Source organism: Heptranchias perlo, chromosome 7 (assembly GCF_035084215.1).
Source record: "Heptranchias perlo isolate sHepPer1 chromosome 7, sHepPer1.hap1, whole genome shotgun sequence".
NCBI classification, from domain to species: domain Eukaryota; kingdom Metazoa; phylum Chordata; class Chondrichthyes; order Hexanchiformes; family Hexanchidae; genus Heptranchias; species Heptranchias perlo.
In genome coordinates this window covers 44,397,718-44,416,780 of record NC_090331.1, presented here as the reverse complement: position 1 = coordinate 44,416,780, position 19,063 = coordinate 44,397,718, and the positions used below count along the sequence as shown (strand labels likewise).

Sequence of the window (19,063 nt, the reverse complement as noted above, 5' to 3'; positions counted from 1 at the left end):
ATACACAAAATAAAACATGAATCAAGTAACAGACATTGTGCAATCTTTTTCTTTGATCTCATGCACATTTTAAACAATTGATATGGTAAACTAATCAACAAATCTAATTAGTACATTATTTACTTGGGTATTAGTTTCATTTTAAAATTCCTTTCTTTTAAACTTATGAATATATCACCTTTATTGTCAGCAGCAATGAAACCCAGGATATTTTCATGTCGTAGCATGACAGTTTGGTAGATTTCTGCCTCTCTGAACCAGGATCTCTCTTCACGCGAGGAGAAAATTTTAACTGCTACGTCTTCCCCATGCCACTTTCCGTGCCATACTTCACCAAACTGTCCTTTTCCCACAATTTTGTGAAGAACAATTGTCCTGGCTATTGTCCTTTGGACAAGTAGTGGCAAACCTAACAAGAAAGTATTATAGACTCAGTATTCAATAGAGCTATTTTCAGTTTTCACATTCATAAAGAATGCACAAAAATACTGTATTTAGTTTCTGAAGAGTAAATTCCTCAGCAGATTTTTAATACAGTTCCAATATTTTCTTCTTTATTACATCCAAAAAAGTTTGTTGCATGTCAAATAGCGGATAGTATGAAAAATAATTCTAAGTACATAATAAACTATATATAAAAGTAGAAAATACTGGAAATATACAACAGGTCCATCATAATCTGAAAAAAGACAGGTTTAAGTTTTAGGTAGAAACCCTTCATCAGAGAGAACAACAGGAATTAGATAGACAAACTACTACAACAACAAAAAGGCAGAGATTTAATAACGTCACATGTCTTAAATATCAGGTTTGCCAATCATCTTTTGTCAGATCATCTTCCGTTGCTTATAATGTGTTCCTAGCACCAAGTAATTCTTTCCCTCCCTTCCTGTTTTCTTGAGGAGCAGCTGTGTCCGTGACACTCTTCCATCACCCCCTTACAGTTACTCTGCCCCTGGCACTTTACTATGCAACCATAACACTCCCCACATTTGCTTTTTCCCATAACATTGTTCATAGATTGAAACACACTTTCAACACGAGACAGCGATTTACAGCCACTTTCTCTAAACTAGTGTGCCAGAGATGTCCAAAACATAATCCATAGGCCATTTGTGGTCCACAAGCCAATCTTATCTAATGCACAGAGCTCCAGGGACTCATATTCCTGCAGTCTGTTTCCACAGTCTGATCAGTTTCCACTTCCAGGTTTTGCTCAAGTTTGGTGGTCCTCGTGATTTGGAAAAGTCCATTCTCAGCACTGCTTCCTCATTGGTGCACAACTCCATGAGTGGGGGTGTAGTGCCGAGAACAGGCCTTTCCAAATCATGAGAGCTGCTAAATTCAAACAAGAAAATGGAGCAGCATTAAAAAAAACTGGAAATGGCCCATGAAATTCAGATTGAATTCAAGCAGTTGGGTGGAGTACTTTAATGCCAATTTAATAACACAAAATGAATTATTAATTTAGCTATAACTTAACTTGAGAAAATGTTTTTGTGTTTTGTTTTGTAATTCTTTACATGTAGCCCATGAGACTCCATGGTATACAACAAAGTAGCCCACAAAGACAAAAAATTTGCTAATCACAGTGTCATCTGTGGCTTCCCACTTAAATTGCCATTCCACTTCAAACTTTCCATCTTTGGTGTCCTACACAGCTCCAACCAACAACTGGAATTCCACAGGATTGGTCACATTCAGAAGGGCAAAATAATGGACATAACACCAGAGTGGAAAAGGAAAAAATGCATTGGGTAAGGGACACAATCAAAGGGAAAGGTTTTGAGGAAACTTTTGAGAGTATGGAGGTGACAGGACAGAGGGGACTGTGCAGGAAGGCAGTGACTGATTGATGGTGTAGCAGAGGGAGTGGGTGGACAAGGAGAAGTCCAATGTTAGAGGGGCATAGGATGCATACAGGACATAGGATAAGAGAGGAGGAGATTATGAGGGGATTGGAAAGCGGGGACAAGAATTTCAAAGTCAACTTGATAGGACACAGGATCCGTTGGAGCTTAGGAAGCACATGGGTGATGAGAGTGCTGGACTTAGTGGAGGTGAAAACCAGGGGAAGGGGTCAATCCAGGCCCTCAAGCAGATAGGGGAGGAAACCTTGCTGATTATTTGAGGAGGCAGCTCAACAAGCGTCGGCAATGGCAAGGCTGGAGCCAGCACTCTGCGGGGTATCTGCCTTTTCATATTTTACTTCTACAAGCAGCATGGCACCCTATTGCCGACTAGTGCTGCTGGTCATCTGCTACTACATAACCTTTTCCATGCTGACCCTTTTCCCTTTATCTAGCTTCTTCCCATCACCAGACCCTGAGAGTATGGAGAAGTACAATTCCAGCATGTGTAGCATTTTGGCCAATGGCATTAGTACCCTGCAGTCGACCACAAAACATGTGGTCACCTCTGTAGACACTGCAGCCTTTGCCCTCTGCACAGGATTCTGCATCACCAGCTCTTACAGTTTTGTTCAAACTTCAAACTGGTGCCATTCAGGCTCTCAGCTCACCACCTCCACCAGCTTTAAAAGGCTGGTGGACCACTTGGATAAGGGCTTCAACAGTGTCTCAGATCACCTAAAGTGATCCCACATCAGTGGGAGTGATGAGCTGCAGCACCATGGACGTGCTAGTGCCGTCGCAGGAATGACAGCACGTCAGCTCCCTCGCCACTCACTCAACCAACGGCCACCATGTTTCAGAAAAGCCAGCTGGGTCAGGCTGTCCCAGCAGCAGCCAAGATATTGCAATCTACAGCTGGGCCCTCACGACCCCAAGCTACTAGACATCATTGACCACAAGCATCTCAAGGGACACTATCTGGGCATCAGCAGCTTTCCACCACCCATGCTCAAGCCAATGGGGGAGCGCCCCATAAAAGTAGAATAGGCAGTAAATAACTTAAGAAAAGCACCATGGGGTAACACTTGGGTGATTATCTTGTGCTATGGCAGTTGTGTCAGCCATTAAAAAGTCACACATTTAGAAATTGCGACTTTGTCTGTTATGTATGTTTTAGGAGGTACTGAGCCAAAAATGGCAGGTGACATCTGTGTTAATGTTGGTCAGTGAATGGAGATTCTTTATTGCAGGGTGGATGGACTTGTTCATATGGTGTAGATGAATGTTAATGCAGGGTTAGGTGGACGGTACATTTCAGCTGAAACGTTGCTGGTGCACAGTCCTGACTGCACGCTGGGATGGTCTGCCTCCAACTTTCACCTATCCACGCTGTTCTTGGGCCCTTTCTCATCGGATGATGAGAGGATTTCTGTCAGTGCTGGCTCCATTTCCTGTCCCCCTTGAACTGATAAGTTGTGAAAGATGCAACACACCACAACACTGTAAGACACTCTTTAGGCCAGGTATACATTGGCCACACAAAACTTAAGTCTACAGCCACAATAACCACTTAATGCGCCGCATGGTTTTTAACAATATCTCTTTTCTCCACTCACAAGTCATTAAGGACACATCTTAGCAGAATGTGTCCTGCTAAGGTAAGCAGGCAGTGGAGACTTTATAGGTAGAATTAAGAAATAGAAAAGGATTTAAGACTGTAGTGGGAATTATGTATGGGTCCCCTGGTAGCAGCTGTGAAATGGAAGAATGAATAATTGCAGAAATTAAACAAGCATGTAGCAAAGGCAGAGTGGTTTTAATGGGGATTTTAACTTTCATATTGATTGGGATAAGCAGACGAGCTCATGTCAGAAAGGTAGCGAATTTCTTGAGTGTGTTCAGGATAGTTTTCAGCAACAATGTGTCCTGGAACTAAGAAGGATGCAGGCCATATTAGATTTAATAACGAGTAATAAGCCAGATTTAGTTAACAGCCTAATGGTGTGTGAACATTTATCTAATATCGATCATAATATGATAGAGTTCAACATTGTGTTTGAAAGGGAGAAACCCATATCAGCTACTAAAATTCTAAATTTAGGTAAGGCTGACTTCAATGGGATGAGACAGAGACAGTCCACATAAACTGATGTGGAGATGCTGGTGATGGACTGGGATGGACAAATGTAAGGAATCTTGCAACACCAGGTTATAGTCCAACAGTTTTATTTGAAAATCACAAGCTTTCGGAGGCTGACGAAGGAGAATGCCTCCGAAAGCTTGTGATTTTCAAATAAAACTGTTGGACTATAACCTGGTGTTGTAAGATTCCTTACACAGTAAACTGGGCAACTCTGTTAATGGGTAATAAGACAGAAAATCAGTGGGAGGTGCTCAAAAAAGAATTTAACGTGATACAGAACAAGTTTATACCCTTAAGGGGCAAGAGCTCCACTTGCCAAAAAAAAGCCATGGGATGACAAAAGAGATAAGGGACAACATAAAAATGAAAGAAAAAGCATACAAAAATGCGAAAGAAAAAGCATACAAAAATGCAAAACAAAAAAATCACACAGACCCTGGAGAGATACAAAGAACATCAAAGGGTGACAAAACAGACAGTAAGACCTACAAAAAGGGAGTATGGAAAGAAACCTGCAAAGGATATCAAAATCAACACAAAAATTTTTTACAATTATATTAGGAAAAAGCAGCTGGTCAAGAGCAATGTGGGCCCCTAAAAATTGATAATGGTGATATTGTAAATGAAAATAAGGAAACAGCGGACATGGTAAATAATTACTTTGCGTCAGTATTTACAGTAGAGGAAGAGGATAGCATGCCGGACACCCCAAGGAAATTAACTGTGAATCAGGGACGGGGACTCACCATAATTAACATAAGCAAATTAACAGTAATGAAGAAAATAATGGCACTAAAGAGTGACAAATCCCCAGGACCAGATGGTTTCCATCCCAGGATATTAAAGGAAGTAGGTGAGAACATTCCAGATGCCCGAACTATAATCTTCTAAAGTTCTCTCGATTCAAGAACCGTTCCTTTAGATTGGAAAGTTGCACGTCATTCCGCTATTTAAGAAAGGTGAGAGAAGGAAACCAGGGAATTATAGACCAGTTAGCCTAACATCTGTTGTTGGGAAATAACTAGAGTCTGTAATTAAGGATAGAGTGGCTTAACACCTTGAAAATTTTCAGCTGATCAGAGAGAGCCAGCATGGATTTGTAAAGGGTAGGTCGTGCCTGACAAGCCTGATTGAATGTTTTGAAGAGGTGACTAAAGTAGTGGACAGGGGAATGCCTATGGATGTTGTTTATATGGACTCCAGAAGGCATTCGTTAAAGTCCCTCATAAGAGACTGTTAGCTAAAGATGAAGCTCATGGAATGGGCAAAACTGTGGCAAATGGATTTCAATGTAGGCAAGTGTGAGGTCATCCACTTTGGACCTCAAAAGGATAGATCAGAGTATTTTATAAATGGAGAAAAGTTCAAAATGGTGGAGGTCCAAAGAGACTTAGGAGTCCACGTACATAGATCATTAAAATGTCATGGACAGGTACAGAAAATAATCATAAAGGCTAATGGAATGCTGGCCTTTATATCTAGAGGACTAGAATACAAGGGGGGAGAAGTTATGCGACAGCTATACAAAGCCCTGGTTAGACCACACCTGGAGTGCTGTGTTCAGCTCTGGGCACCGCACCTTAGGAAGGACATATCGGCCTTGGAGGGAGTGCAGCATAAATGTACTAGAATAATACCTGGACTCCGAGGGTTAAATTACGAGGAGAGATTACAAAAACTAGGGTTGTGATCCCTGGAATTTAGAAGATTAAGGGGTGATATGATCAAAGTTTTCAAGATATTAAGGGGAGCTGATAGAGTAGACAGAAACTCTTTCTGCTGGTTGGGGAGTCTAGGGCTAGGGGACATAGCCTAAAAATTAGAGCCAGGACTTTCAGCAGTGAAGTTAGGAAACACTTTCTACATGCAAAGGGTGGTAGAAATTTGGAACTCTCTTCTGCAAAAGGCAGTTGATGCCAGATCAATTGTTAATTTTAAATCTGAGATTGATAGATTTTTGTTAACCAAAGGTATTAAGGGATATGGGGCTAAGCCAGATATTTGGAGTTAGATCACAGATCAGTCACTAAATTACCCAAATCAAAACAAACACTTGTGTATATTTACACAATGGACACTATGATCCTTATCCAACTGATATGGAGGCAGATAAAATGCACATACAACAATCTCTTGACCTAAATGAAACGCTGGGCAAGTCCTAAGGACTACTCTATTCTCAGGCCAAATCAAATGGGGTTAATCTACAACTAAAGCTTGAAGTTCAGTAACCCTGTAGGCGAGCCAGACTGCAACCGAGCTGCTCGGAGATGAACAACCTATTTGTGCTTGTACACCAACCTGGTGCCCCAAGACGTCTATATGTTTGGACACTTGCTCCAGTGATTCAGAAAAGCATCTTGGGTAACTGGCTTTCCTTAACAGGTAAAGACTTGGAGAATGAAAGCAAGAATCTGCTACCAGTACTTGATCTAGAGGGTCTGTGGAGCCCGCGTGTATCCTGTAAAACCACTCTAACCTCATTTCAAAACACACTGCTGTAACAATTGCCCAAAAGGACAATAGCATAATAAATCAATTAAAACGTGACAGGCTGTGCAGAGTGTGATTTGTGAAGAAAGTGCTCTTCCTGGGTTACTAGAAATAACCATTTAGCTGCCTCACCATCCAACGTTAAATCTTTTTGTAAATGTAGCCCTGGTTTCTGCAGTACTATTCTCAGATGCATCTTTGTCACTATTATTCTCCACATAATCTTCCTCTTCACCCCCTTCATTTTCTCTTCCTCCAGGACATCTTCTCCCCATGAAATATGAAGTACACAAGGCTTGTCCAATTAGGCAAGTTAGGGAGCACCCCCTCCCTCCAGTCGAGGCCTCCATTTGCTCTTCACCACTGGGAAAAGTAAATGCATTGGAATCAGCTACACCAGCAACAGACTGAATAATAGAAAGAATTCACTCGTTAACCATAATTTCCTTTGGATTTTCTTAACGATGATTCTAATGCATATTATAACAACTTTCTTACTAATTGTTATCCTGTTATTGACCTAGAATGGATAGCAAGCTGGCTACAAACAGAAAACAGAGAGTAGGGGTAAAGAGTAGCTACTTAGACTGGCAAAAGGTGGGAAGTGGTATTCTACAGGGATTGGTGCTGGGACCACTGTTATTCACAATTTACATTACATTTGGACTCGAGAATTGGTAGTACAATTTCAAAATTTGCGGACGACACCAAGTTGGGAGGTGTAGTTAATACAAAGGAAGAATGCGACAAAATACAGGAAGACATTAATAAATTTGCAGAATGGGCATGTAATTGGCAAATGAATTTCAATATGGATAGGTGTGAGGTACTGCATTTTGATAGGAAGAATAAGGAGGCCACATACGGCTGAGATAATAAGAGCCTAAATGGGGCAGAGGAGCAAAGGGATCTAGGGGTACAGATACACAAATCACTAAATGTAGCGACGAGGCCATGAGAAAAGCAAACCAACACTGGGGTTCATTTCTAGAGGGTAAAATTGAAAAGCAGAGAAGTTAAGTTAAACTTGTTAAGGACCTTGGTTAGACCACACTTGGAGTGCTGTGCACAGTTCTAGTTTCTATAAAAGGATATAGAGGCATTGGAGAAGGAGCAAAAAAGATTCACAAGGACGATACCAAAACTGAGAAGAAATACTTATTAGGAAAGGCTTAACAGGCTGGGGTACTTTCGGCTGCGGGGTGACCTGATAAAGGTCTTTCAGATAATGAAAGGGTTTGATAGGATAGAGTAGAGAAAATGATTTCACTTGTGGGGAGTCCAAGACTAGAGGTCATAAATATAAGAGTCACTAATAAATCCAACAGGGATTTCAGGAGAAACTTCTTTACCCAAAGAGTGATAAGAATGTGGAACGCATTACCCACAAGGAGTAGTTGAGGCAAATAGCATAGATGCATTTAAGGGGAAGCTAGATAAGCACACGAGGGAGAAAGGAATAGAAGGATAAATGAAGAGGGTGGGAGGAGGCTCTTATGCAGCATAAACATTGGAATAAACAAGTTGGGCCGAATGATCTGTTTCTGAGCTATAGACTCCATGTAATTTACCAGAGCCTGATCCTGTAGTCATATTGGTGATAAGATCCTTCAGTGTTTTTCTTGCTGTAACATAGCTACGTCCAGGGTCCTCATCATCATGCCTCTTTGTTTTCATGTGTGCACACGGTTGTCTACAGAAGGCATGCACTGTCACCAAAAGAGCCAAGCATAAGAAACCCACAGGTGCAGTTATTACAGCTGCCAGCTCCATGGGTCCCCAGCTTGATTCACTAAGATGGTTTTCTATAAAGAGAGAAAATTGAAAGCACATTTTAGTGTTTTTTTTAATAACACATACATCAGTTTATTAAATATATTCTTTAAGGTATCAGCCATTCCTTCTCCATTAACAAAACATCTCCTCAGAGTAGGTCCTTTATACAACACACCATTTCCTGGAAAGAGTGGCCAACTGATCTTCACCCAGACCCCTTCCATTCATCTCTGCAACTATCAGTAAAGTAGAGGGTGAGACTGTTCCATGTTCACGTGACATGCCCTCCAATTTCCCACCCCATGAGTAAATCCTTAGCTTCCATTGCTCATATTACCCTGACAGTGCAGTTGAGATGGTGGGCATCAAACTGTACCTTACCACTCTGATAGAGCTTATCTGCACACCAATTTAATGCACGTTTTGAAATGCTAACTGTATATTGTAGGAATAGCCAAGTTACATAGTTATGATGATAAATTATGCCAGTTTAACAGTCCTGAACAGGTGAGGAGCTTCCTCTTCCAATCTGCAGGCAGGTAGGAACAGAGAGGCATGGAGATGCAAATATGGAGAATGGAATGTCCATGTGTTATTAAAAATGTTCATTACTCAACACATCTTAGTCATGTTGGCTACTACAAAAAGCAAGAAAAAGTGGCTTGTCGCAGATGGAGCCTGTGCCATCATCTGGCAGAGGCAGCATTTATCCCAGAACACAGAGAGACTAGGAAGGAGTGTGAGGCACTGACAATCATCATTAGGGAGTGACTAGAAATTGGAAAGGTAGCAGAAGATTGAAAACAGGCTAACAGTGTCCATATTCAAAAAGAGTGACAAAACAGACACAGGCTACTATAGTCTTGCTTTTATTCTGTGTAAAATAATCTAATCAATTATCAGCTATAAACTTGAGGCTTATCTATACAATAATAACCTAGTAACTAGCAGTCAATGTGCATTCAGAAGGAAAAGATTCTGCCTGATCAACCTCTACTTTTGAGGAAGTGACAACCCAAGTGAACTGTGAAGGGCCCTAAGACATTGTGGTGCAATTGGATTTGGGGACGAGTGCAAATAGGCAATAGTGAATCGGCAACCCATTTTACACCCCTTTGTGGAATAGAAAATCATGTGGGCTGTAAAACAGGCTTCTGATTTGCTATCGCTTGTTTTGTACTACCGTCCAAGACCAATTTCACCCTCGGTGTACCCAGAGTTCCACACAAAAGGTTATCAATTAAATTCAAAGCTGTGGGGATTCAGGGCAAGCCTTGGGATAATTAATTGGCTGCTCGCTGAATAGGACGCCTCAAAAATCGGGCCACTGTGAGGCCAGCAGCGATCCTCAGGCAAGTCCTTAAAGGGGACCGTGAAGGTGGGGGGGAAGACGGTGGCCGGGATAGGGAGGGTGGCCGGCAGCGGCCCGCGTGGTTTGACTGTGGAGCCAGGAGGAACACTTCTGTTCCTCCTGGCTCCACAATCGGTTAAGTATATTTTAAAATCTTACCATTTTGATGCCGGCCTGTAGCGGTCCCTTTAAGAAGGCCAGTTAGGCCGCATGTAGACCAACCCAATATTGCAGATGGGGGTCTCAAACAGGCATTAGGCCGCTCATTTGCACATGCAAAGGGCATAACACCCATTTCAGGTGGAGGCTCTGGATGCCTAGTTTTTTGCCTATATCAAAATGGTGGGCAGCAAACTTTCGGCTCATAATGAGTGTGCGCTTCCTGCCCACCACATTGGAGACTTAAGCGGCCGTTTAACCACAATTTACAAAAATGAGGATGGTTGCCAGCTTTCTTCTCACAGCACAGTAATATTTCAGAGCCAACAAGGCAGAAAAGTAACTATTAAAATTTTAAAAATATAGCTTCAAAAGCACACCAAATAAGATTTCCACAACATTAAATTTTAAAACAAACACATTATAGCATACTGGTTTTGCTGAAGAAAAATTATAAAACTTTGAAATATAAAAAGTTTACCAGTAACCTCAAACTGTGAACTACATGTGAACATAATATGAAAAAAAGAGAAAGGAATTGCATTGATATAGTGCCTTTTAAGACCTTAAGATATTCCAAAGCACTTCACAGCTAATGAAGTACAATGACCATGTGCAAGTGACATGATGATGCATTTTCATAATTTACATTATGTTTTTGAATAATGGCAATATTAATAAAACTTATTTCAATTAATTTTAAAATTATCTTCAAGAACCTTGAGTGCCCCCATGTGGTTTAGTTCTCTGAAACCTGCTTCCCATAGCAATAATTGATGCATAATTTTGATCAGTGAAGATATAATTACCACAATCACATTCTTTAACTTGTACCATCTCCAGGCAGGATTTAACATAACTTTAGTGCAGCTGTAGGTATTTCAAATTGAGCTACAAAAATGTAAATACTTGCTGTGCTTCAAAGACCAGTAGATTAACGGGAAGGCATTTCTTCCTTATAACTTATTATTCCTACTCTGATTTTGCACATTGTTTTCTCATACCAGCACCATGTTTCACACAGCGTTCTACAACTAGGCTCAGGCAGGTAACCTTCATGTGGTGTTCTGGCCAACAGGAGGGATTTTACCATCATTCTACACTTCAGCAACAGCATTGCTAAGATCAATAACTCATATTACTACAAGAAAAATCCAAACCTTTGATAGGCCATGGAGAATTTATGCTATCGTAGATTCTATCCAATTCAACTAACTATAGATAAAACCATCAGGAAGGCAAATTTTGCTTCAAAAAAAAGTTGGCAGTATTAACTAAAATTTACAACCCATACTATTCACCTTCAATCTGTTCCACAGTCCCAGCAGTAAAATAACCATCAAGTGCCAAAAGCATTTGATCACTTGCATCCATCCATATTAGATATTTATTCATTTTTTTAAAAAAAGGAGTTAATTGGCATAAAATTAACTGCAATTGCTGAGCCTATTTCACATTCAGTAAGAATATGAAAATGGTTTACTCTAGTTGTACTTAAAAGCTTGTTAATTTCCTCCTGGTGTTTTCCAGTTAACTAATTTATCTACATTATCTATGCTACTCATCATTTTAAATATCTGGATCATATACTCAATGTTTGTTTCTCCCAGAAAAACCAGCTCAGTCTTTTTTCATAACTTATCACCCTGAGTCCCCAATCATCCTCGTATTTCTTCCCTGAACTGTCTCCAATGCATCATTATCACTGTGAAGGTAAGGTACTCAAAACAGCAAATATTTTAAATGTAGCCTTACCAAAGAGTTGCACTTCCCATTACTTGATTAACCTCGTTAATAAAAGCTTGACTGAATAACTTTGCAACAATTATGGGGCCAATTTTCCTGGTTCCCTCTTGCCCAGGTCTTGGAACAGGCAGATTGCACCCAAAATGCATTTCGCCTGTACAAGCTTCAAAGCGCCCAAATTTGGTCCACCATAAAATGAACCTGACCCAGTCACACTCCCGGGGCAGCCTCAAACACTGGTAAAACCTTGCACCAGAGAACAGGGGCAAAAACAGAAGCCCAATTGCAGGCAGCTGGTCGTTTGCCTTGGGACTTTCTGGCTGCTGTTGGAGAACAGCAACCAGAAGGTCTTCAGACTCGAGGATCCAAAGGGTCCCTGCAACAAAAAGGTGGCCACTTATCTTTTTGGGCTTTCTTTAGCTTGGTGAATAGCCCATTCAGAGCCTCCAGCCTGACGGGGGTTCAAACACAAGGCCCATTGTCAGCTTTTTCAGGGGTCTGGGCAGTCTTCCTGCACATCAAAAGTAACACCCCTCCAGGCTCATAGCAGCTCTTGCTCCATGCCTATTGCGGGCACAGGCCCTGCTTCAGACAAATCCCCATAAGTCCCGGGTCAACACCATTGCAGCCAAGCAATAGGTGTTCCCTGGGCATGACCCAAGAAATATTAACTCCTACATCTACCTTTGTCAATGAAGATCTTTTCACTAGGCTTAAATGGAAAATTTCAAATTTTTATATTAAAAAATGATTCAGTCTTGATTAATTTTAAGCACTTCTTTATTTCAGAATAGATTTTTAATCTGAAAGTGACATTTGGTTTTTCAACAAACACTTACCCAAAAGTTACCCTAATCACTCTCCCATATCCAGAAAACCCCCTCCCCAGTTCACAATTGCACTGTATGGCCCTCCAGACTCAATTCACAAAGACACTGTATGGATTCAACTTCCCAACTTTTCAGAGACACTGGGGGTTAAATTGGGCTGCGTAAAGGAAAGCTTATGTCAGACACCAACAACTCAATACTACCGAAAGCCTAGCGGAGTATAGAAAGTGCAGAGGTGAAATTAAAAAGGAAATTAGGAAAGCAAAGAGAGGGCATGAGAAAATATTGGCAAGTAAAATCAAGGAAAACCCAAGGATGCTTTATAAATACATTAAGAGCAAGAGGATAACTAAGGAAAGAGTAAGGCCTATTAGAGACCAAAGAGGTAACCTATGTGTGGAGACGGAAGATGTTGGTATGGTTCTTAATGAATACTTTGCGTCTGTCTTCACAAGAGAGAGGGACGATGCAGAGATTGTAGTTAAGGAGGAGGAATGTGAAATATTGGATGGGATAAACATAATGAGAGAGGAAGTATTAAGGGGATTAGCATCTTTGAAAGTAGATAAATCACCAGGCCCGGATGAAATGTATCCCAGGTCGTTAAGAGAAGCAAGGGAGGAAATAGCGGAGGCTCCGACCATCATTTTCCGATCCTCCCCAACTACAGGCGTGGATTGGAGAACTGCTAATGTTGTACCATTGTTTAAAAAGGGACCGAGGAATAGACTGAGTAATTACAAGCCAGTCAGTCTAACCTCGGTGGTGGGCAAATTATTGCAATCAATTCTGAGGGACAGGATAAACCGTCACATAGAAAGGCACAGAGTAATCAAGGACAGTCAGCATGGATTTGTTAAAGGAAGGTCGTGTCTGACTAACTTGATTGAATTTTTTGAGGAAGTAACAAGGAGGATTCGATGAGGGTAGCGTAATTGATGTGATCTACAGGGATTTTAGGAAGGCTTTTGACAAGATCTCACATAGCAGACTGGTCAAAAAAGTACATATGCATGGGAACCAAGGGAAAGTGGCAAGTTGGATCCAAAATTGGTTCAGTGGCAGGAAACAAAGGGTAATGGTCGACACCTATCGACCGTTACCCTTTGTTTCCTGCCACTGTTTCCAGTGGTGTTCCGCAGGGATCAGTATTAGGTCCCTTGCTTTTTGTGCTATATATGAATGATTTGGACTTAATTTAGGGGGCATGATTAAGAAGTTTGCAGATGATACAAAAATTTGCCGCGTGGTTGATAGTGAGGAGGAAATCTGTCCACTGTAGGAAGATATCAATGGACTGGTCAGGTGGGGAGAAAAGTGGCAAATGGAATTCAATCCAAAGAAGTGAGGTAATGCATTTGGGGAGGACAAACAAGGCAAAGGAATACACAATAAATGGGAGGATACTGAGAGATGTAGAGGAAGTGAGGGACCTTGGAGTGCACAGATCCCTGAAGGTAGCAGGACAGGTAGGTGAGGTGGTTAAGAAGGCATATGAAATACTTTCCTTTATTAGCCGAGGCATAGAATATAAGAGCAGGGAGTTTATGCTGGAACTGTATAAAACACTAGTTAGACCACAGCTTGAGTACTGCATACAGTTCTGGTCACCTCATTACAGGAAGGATGAAATTGCACTAGAGAGGGTACAGACGAGATTTACGAGGATGTTGCCAGGACTGGAGAATTTTAGCTATGAGGGAAGATTGGATAGGCTGGGGTTGTTCTCTTTGGAACAGATGAGGCTGAGGGTTGATTTAATTGAGGTGTACAAAATTATGAGGGGCTTAGATAGAGTGGATATGGAGGACTTATTTCCCTTAGCAGAGGGGTCAATAACCAGGGGGAATAGATTTAAAGTAATTGGTAGAAGGATTAGAGGGGAGCTAAGGAAATTTTTTTTCACCCAGAGGGTGGTGGAGGTCTGGAACTCATTGCCTTAAAGGTGGTAGAGGCAGAAACTCTCAACTCATTTAAAAAGTACCTGGATATGCACCTGAAGTGACGTAACCTACAAGACTACGGACCAAGTGGGATTAGGCTAAGTGGCTCGTTTTCGGCCGGCACGGAATGCCCTCCTTCTGTGCCATAAATTTTTTATGATTCTAGTGCCCATTTTTTCAGGCACGATTCAGTCTCCTAAGGTTCCAAAATGGCTGGCAGGAAGCGAAAACTTCTGTCCGAAAGTGTGCCGACCGCTATATTGGGTAAGGACAAACAAGAGGCATCCTTTACTCATACCTGAAGTAAACGTTAGTCCCTTTGCATATGCAAATAAGGGACCTAACGCCTACTCCAGGTACGCGCTCCAACATTGGTTCGCCAGTGCTGACTGACAACCCTAACCATAGCATAAATAAAAAGGTAAGTACTCACCACAATCACTAGCCCGATCGCCGCCACTCCTGGTCCAGAGGGCCACGACCTCCAGGCTCTGGCTCCCACCCCGACCTCGATGTCTCTACCCCCTACCGGCCCCAACTTCCAGGCCCCCTGGACCCACAATCCCTCCACGATCCATCCCCTCGATTTCTTCCTGAGGCTCCCGATCTAAAGTCCAATCCCCGTTCCAGTCCGAGGCCCCTAATCCCTCCCCAACCTCTGCGATACCAAGCACAAAAACTCCTGACCACTCACAAACTTGGAGCACTTACCTTGCTCTGCCTCTTCTCGCAGCGTCGTCTATATTAGGGCACTCAAAAATAGGTGCTCCCGAATTTAATGCCCACTGTCCTCCTCCAACCTTTCCAGTTCATCCTGACGCTCTTCTCCAATCTAGTTCAAGCTGGTACACATCTTCCACTCTCCCTCATTCAAGCTGGTACAAGTGTTGCCATCCCTTGAGATGATGGTGCTGGCTTCCGGGGTGCAGGTGTTAAACCTGCTTCTGCAGAGGTGTTATCCGTTCCTCTCGAATCCTCTGCTCCTTACGTGCTGGTAACTGTATCCAGACTAGCTTGCTTAAATCTCACCTCCCTTGATGACAGGAAAACTTGCACTACTAAGTGACACATGTACACTGATGACACCCAGCTCCACCTCACAACCATCTCCCTTGTCCCATCCACTGTCTCTCATTTATCACATTGCTTGTCCGACATGAGCAAAAATTTCCTCCAACTAAATATTGGGAAGACCAAAACCGTTGTCTTTGGTTACTGCTGCAAACTCCGTTCCCTAGCCACTGACTCCATCCCTCTCCCTGGCCACTGTCTGAGGCTGAACCAGATCGTTCGCAACCTTGGCCTCCTATTTGACCCTAAGATGAGCTTCCGACCACATATCCGCTCCATCACCAAGAACGCCTAGTTCCACCTCTGTAACATCGCCAGTCTCCACCCCTGCCTCAGCTCATCTGCTGCTGAAACCCCCATCCCTGCTTTTGTTACCTCTAGACTCAACTATTCCAATGCTCTCCTGGCTGGCCTCCCATCTTCCAACCTCCATAAACTTGAACTCATCCAAAACTCTGCTGCCCGTATCCTAACTCACACCAAGTCTCATTCGCCCATCATCCCTGAGCTCGCTGACCAACATTGGCTCCCAGTCCAGGAACACCTCGATTTTAAAATTTTCATCCTTGTTTTCAAATCGCTCCATGGCCTCGCCCTTCCCTATCTCTGTAACCTCCTCCAGCCCTACAACCCTCAGAGATCTCTGTGCTCCTCCGATTCTTGCCTCTTGGCAATCCCCGATTTTAATCACTCCACCATTGATGGCCGTGCCTTCAGCAGCCTGGGCCCTAAGCTTTGGAATTCCCTCCCTAAACCTCTTTGCTTCTCTACCTCACTCTCCTCCTTTAAGACGCTCCTTAAAATGTACCTCTTTGACCAAGCTACGGCCACCTGTCCTGATACCTCCTTATATGGCTCGGTGTGAGATTTTGTTTGACAACGCTCTTGTGAAGCTTTACTATGTTAAAGGCACTATATAAAGGCAAATTGTTGTTGTTGTTATTATTTATGTCTGGCTGGTGTAATTATACAATCTGACTTCTGTAACTTCTCCCTCTCTCTGTCAGAAATACATTTTTGCCTTTTTACAGTGACACCCTTCTACATACATCAGGTAAAGACTACACTAGGTAAAGACTACTAAAAAAACAAGAACAAAAATTGCAAAGAAGAAAAGCATGAATTTGTGTCAAAGCACCCTCTCTTACAGATCACTGATTTTCAAAGACACATCCTTCCATTCAATTGATCAATCTGAGTGATGTGTATTAGAAGAGTTCATCTCTTTTGGTGTCGATCACCTCAGCCATGTTTGTAACTCTGGTGACCTGAGGTTGCTGTAGTGGCGATTTATTTCACCTAACTTCTCAGTCTCTCAGTACAAATAACTGATATTTTATTTTCAGTTAGGGAGCTATCTCTGGCTCAGTGGCCTTGATAGCATATGCTGCTCTAATTTCTGTGACAATGTCTTGTTTTTAAAAGCACCCACAGTTTTAGCCATTTAGTATCCCAGTTTCATTTGGCTACTGACTCCACTTTGAGGACACCCTCAAGGCAATTTTTAGGGCAATGTGTCTACACCTTCTCTCTCTAGTCCCAATCGGTTAGCATTGGAATTCTCCTTCCTCCTCTAACCAAAGCACTCTCCCAGCGCATTCCCCTTCATCATCATCCAATGCTCTTGCTGTAGCTCTCTATGTTTAAAGATGTTCAGTGCAAACCGACATGGTGTTTAATAACTCATGAAAACTGACCATAGAAAACAGCTTGTAAAATTGCACAAAAATATGGCACATCTATAAGCAAAACAGTTTGAAAAAAGATTTGTCATTAATACAAACTCAAGTATAAAATCATAATTACATGGGTTTTATAAATAGCTACTGACACCTTTATAGAATCCAGTGATTTACAAACAGCAAACTTAACAAAAATAAAATATCAGACATACAACTGATTATAAAAAAAAATCAAAAACAAATCAGATTACATACTGAAATCATTTACAGCAAAATAATATTAATTAGCATCTGTAGCCTATAATTACAACCAAAAACAACACAAGATATTTGTTTCAATCATGCAAATTAACATTAATTCAAAATGACTTTCAAATTCTGGATCAAGATGTAATAAAATTATCAGAAGCTCTAATTCTTACCTTTGGGTAATGGCAGCTGTACATCAATACTGTTACAATAGTCAGTGTCACAGCAGAATGTTTTGGACACATTTTTTGAATTGGCACAGGAAAAGGGTTTCCCTGGTGGAATCATTTCCCGGAGCCGGACACAGGTCTTCCACTGTTCTACTATCCCACCAGCAAGAGTGGCAGAAGCTAAGCAAACTCCATCTGTCTCGCAAGTGTAGTTTTTACTCACACAGGTGATGCAGAAACATTTCAGGCCTAAAATAATGAAAATTAACCAGCGTTAGAATGTGACGCTGACCAGGAAAAGACCACATGGTCCATTCAGCCTGTCCCACACAGTTGTGATGCCGTAAGACATTCCCTACTCACCCAGGATCATGTAATTTCCTGGGAAAAGCGAAAAACCATATAAAAACCCAAGGCTAATTAGGGGGGGAAATTTCTCTTTAACACCTCCACCCCCACTCACCATGAAGCAAGTTACTGGTTGAGATTGTGACCTTCAATTAAAGGTTAGGTAAGAACATCTGACTTACATAAATCTTAAAATGTGGAACTGGATGGTGCACTAACTTTTCACCTTTGATGGCCCCCTAAAGCCGCCCAGTGGTACTGAAATTGGGTGCCATGGTGTTGTTGATTGGCATAGTGTGGCTCACAAAAGTGGTTGCAGGATCTCTCCCAGCAAGTGACAACACTCACCACCTCCCTGTTAAACCGGATTCTCTGGTGTTAAAGTTTTTCCACTTTAGCTTCAAGAATTCCATCAGGGTCTATGTACCCATTCAGCTGGATAGCTGAGCTGGTGCTCTCCTTCGCTGGTGCTGTCTCGCCCCATGTACATCCAAAAGAGGTTCCTGCTCATCCTCCTCCAAATAATACATCTAAAGACAGATTCCAAAAAGGACCCTCTCCACCCCATCATGCAGCTTTGACAGGTGCCCTTCACAACTGCTAAAAATTTCAAGAGACATAATCCCTCCAAAGGTTTGATCAGCAAAACCAAGATGAAGTTAGTTAAGTAATTTTAAACTTTCTCCATCTCAAAATTATGGCTGACTCATGCTTCAAAGTGCCTAAAACATTCTATGTGGACAGCTTACACACAATCTGCGACCGTTGTAAAAACCTGGAAATTGGGTTGCAGGTCATCATGACACTTTAAACACGGCCAAAAGGACTTTATTTAAAATATCTGCACTTGCCCCTTGTGCAACAATGTGGACCTTCAGAAATAAAAACAGCAGAAAGTTCAAGGGCAGAGACCCGGTGTTATGGGTCATTATCCACATTTCCAATGCACTGAGCTTCTCATTCGGGTGTTCCTGGAGCACAAGGGGGGACAAATAAATCAGCTTATGGTCGTTTCCTACCCGAAACATTACGATGTTACCAAGTTATATGGTTCCATACTCAGTGTCCTTCAGGTCTTAGTCCACCTATAGATATAATTATTGAGCCAGAAATTGCTCCCGAAAGAACAGAGGAGCTGAACAGCACTCTCCGTTTTTAATGGAGAATCGAAGAAGCAAGTTCCCGTGTTTGCACAAGCACACTGAAACGCAGAAATCGTGAACTTGCTCCTACTGGTTCGTCAGTGATT

General features: G+C 41.9%; 1 protein-coding gene across 1 annotated transcript in view; it reads right to left on the bottom strand.

Annotated features, from left to right (window-relative positions):
• The window catches only part of LOC137323423 (activin receptor type-1B), a 52,471-nt gene extending 33,859 nt beyond the window's left edge, over window positions 1–18,612 (bottom strand). Inside the window, exons 1-4 of the mRNA XM_067986897.1 lie at window positions 18,564–18,612; window positions 17,470–17,715; window positions 8,061–8,294; window positions 179–409 (exon numbers count right to left, since the gene is read on the bottom strand). Coding sequence (XP_067842998.1) covers window positions 179–409; window positions 8,061–8,294; window positions 17,470–17,715; window positions 18,564–18,612 — 760 coding nt within the window. The remainder of the gene's footprint in view (window positions 1–178; window positions 410–8,060; window positions 8,295–17,469; window positions 17,716–18,563) is intronic.
• Between the last annotated feature and the right edge of the window lie 451 nt (window positions 18,613–19,063).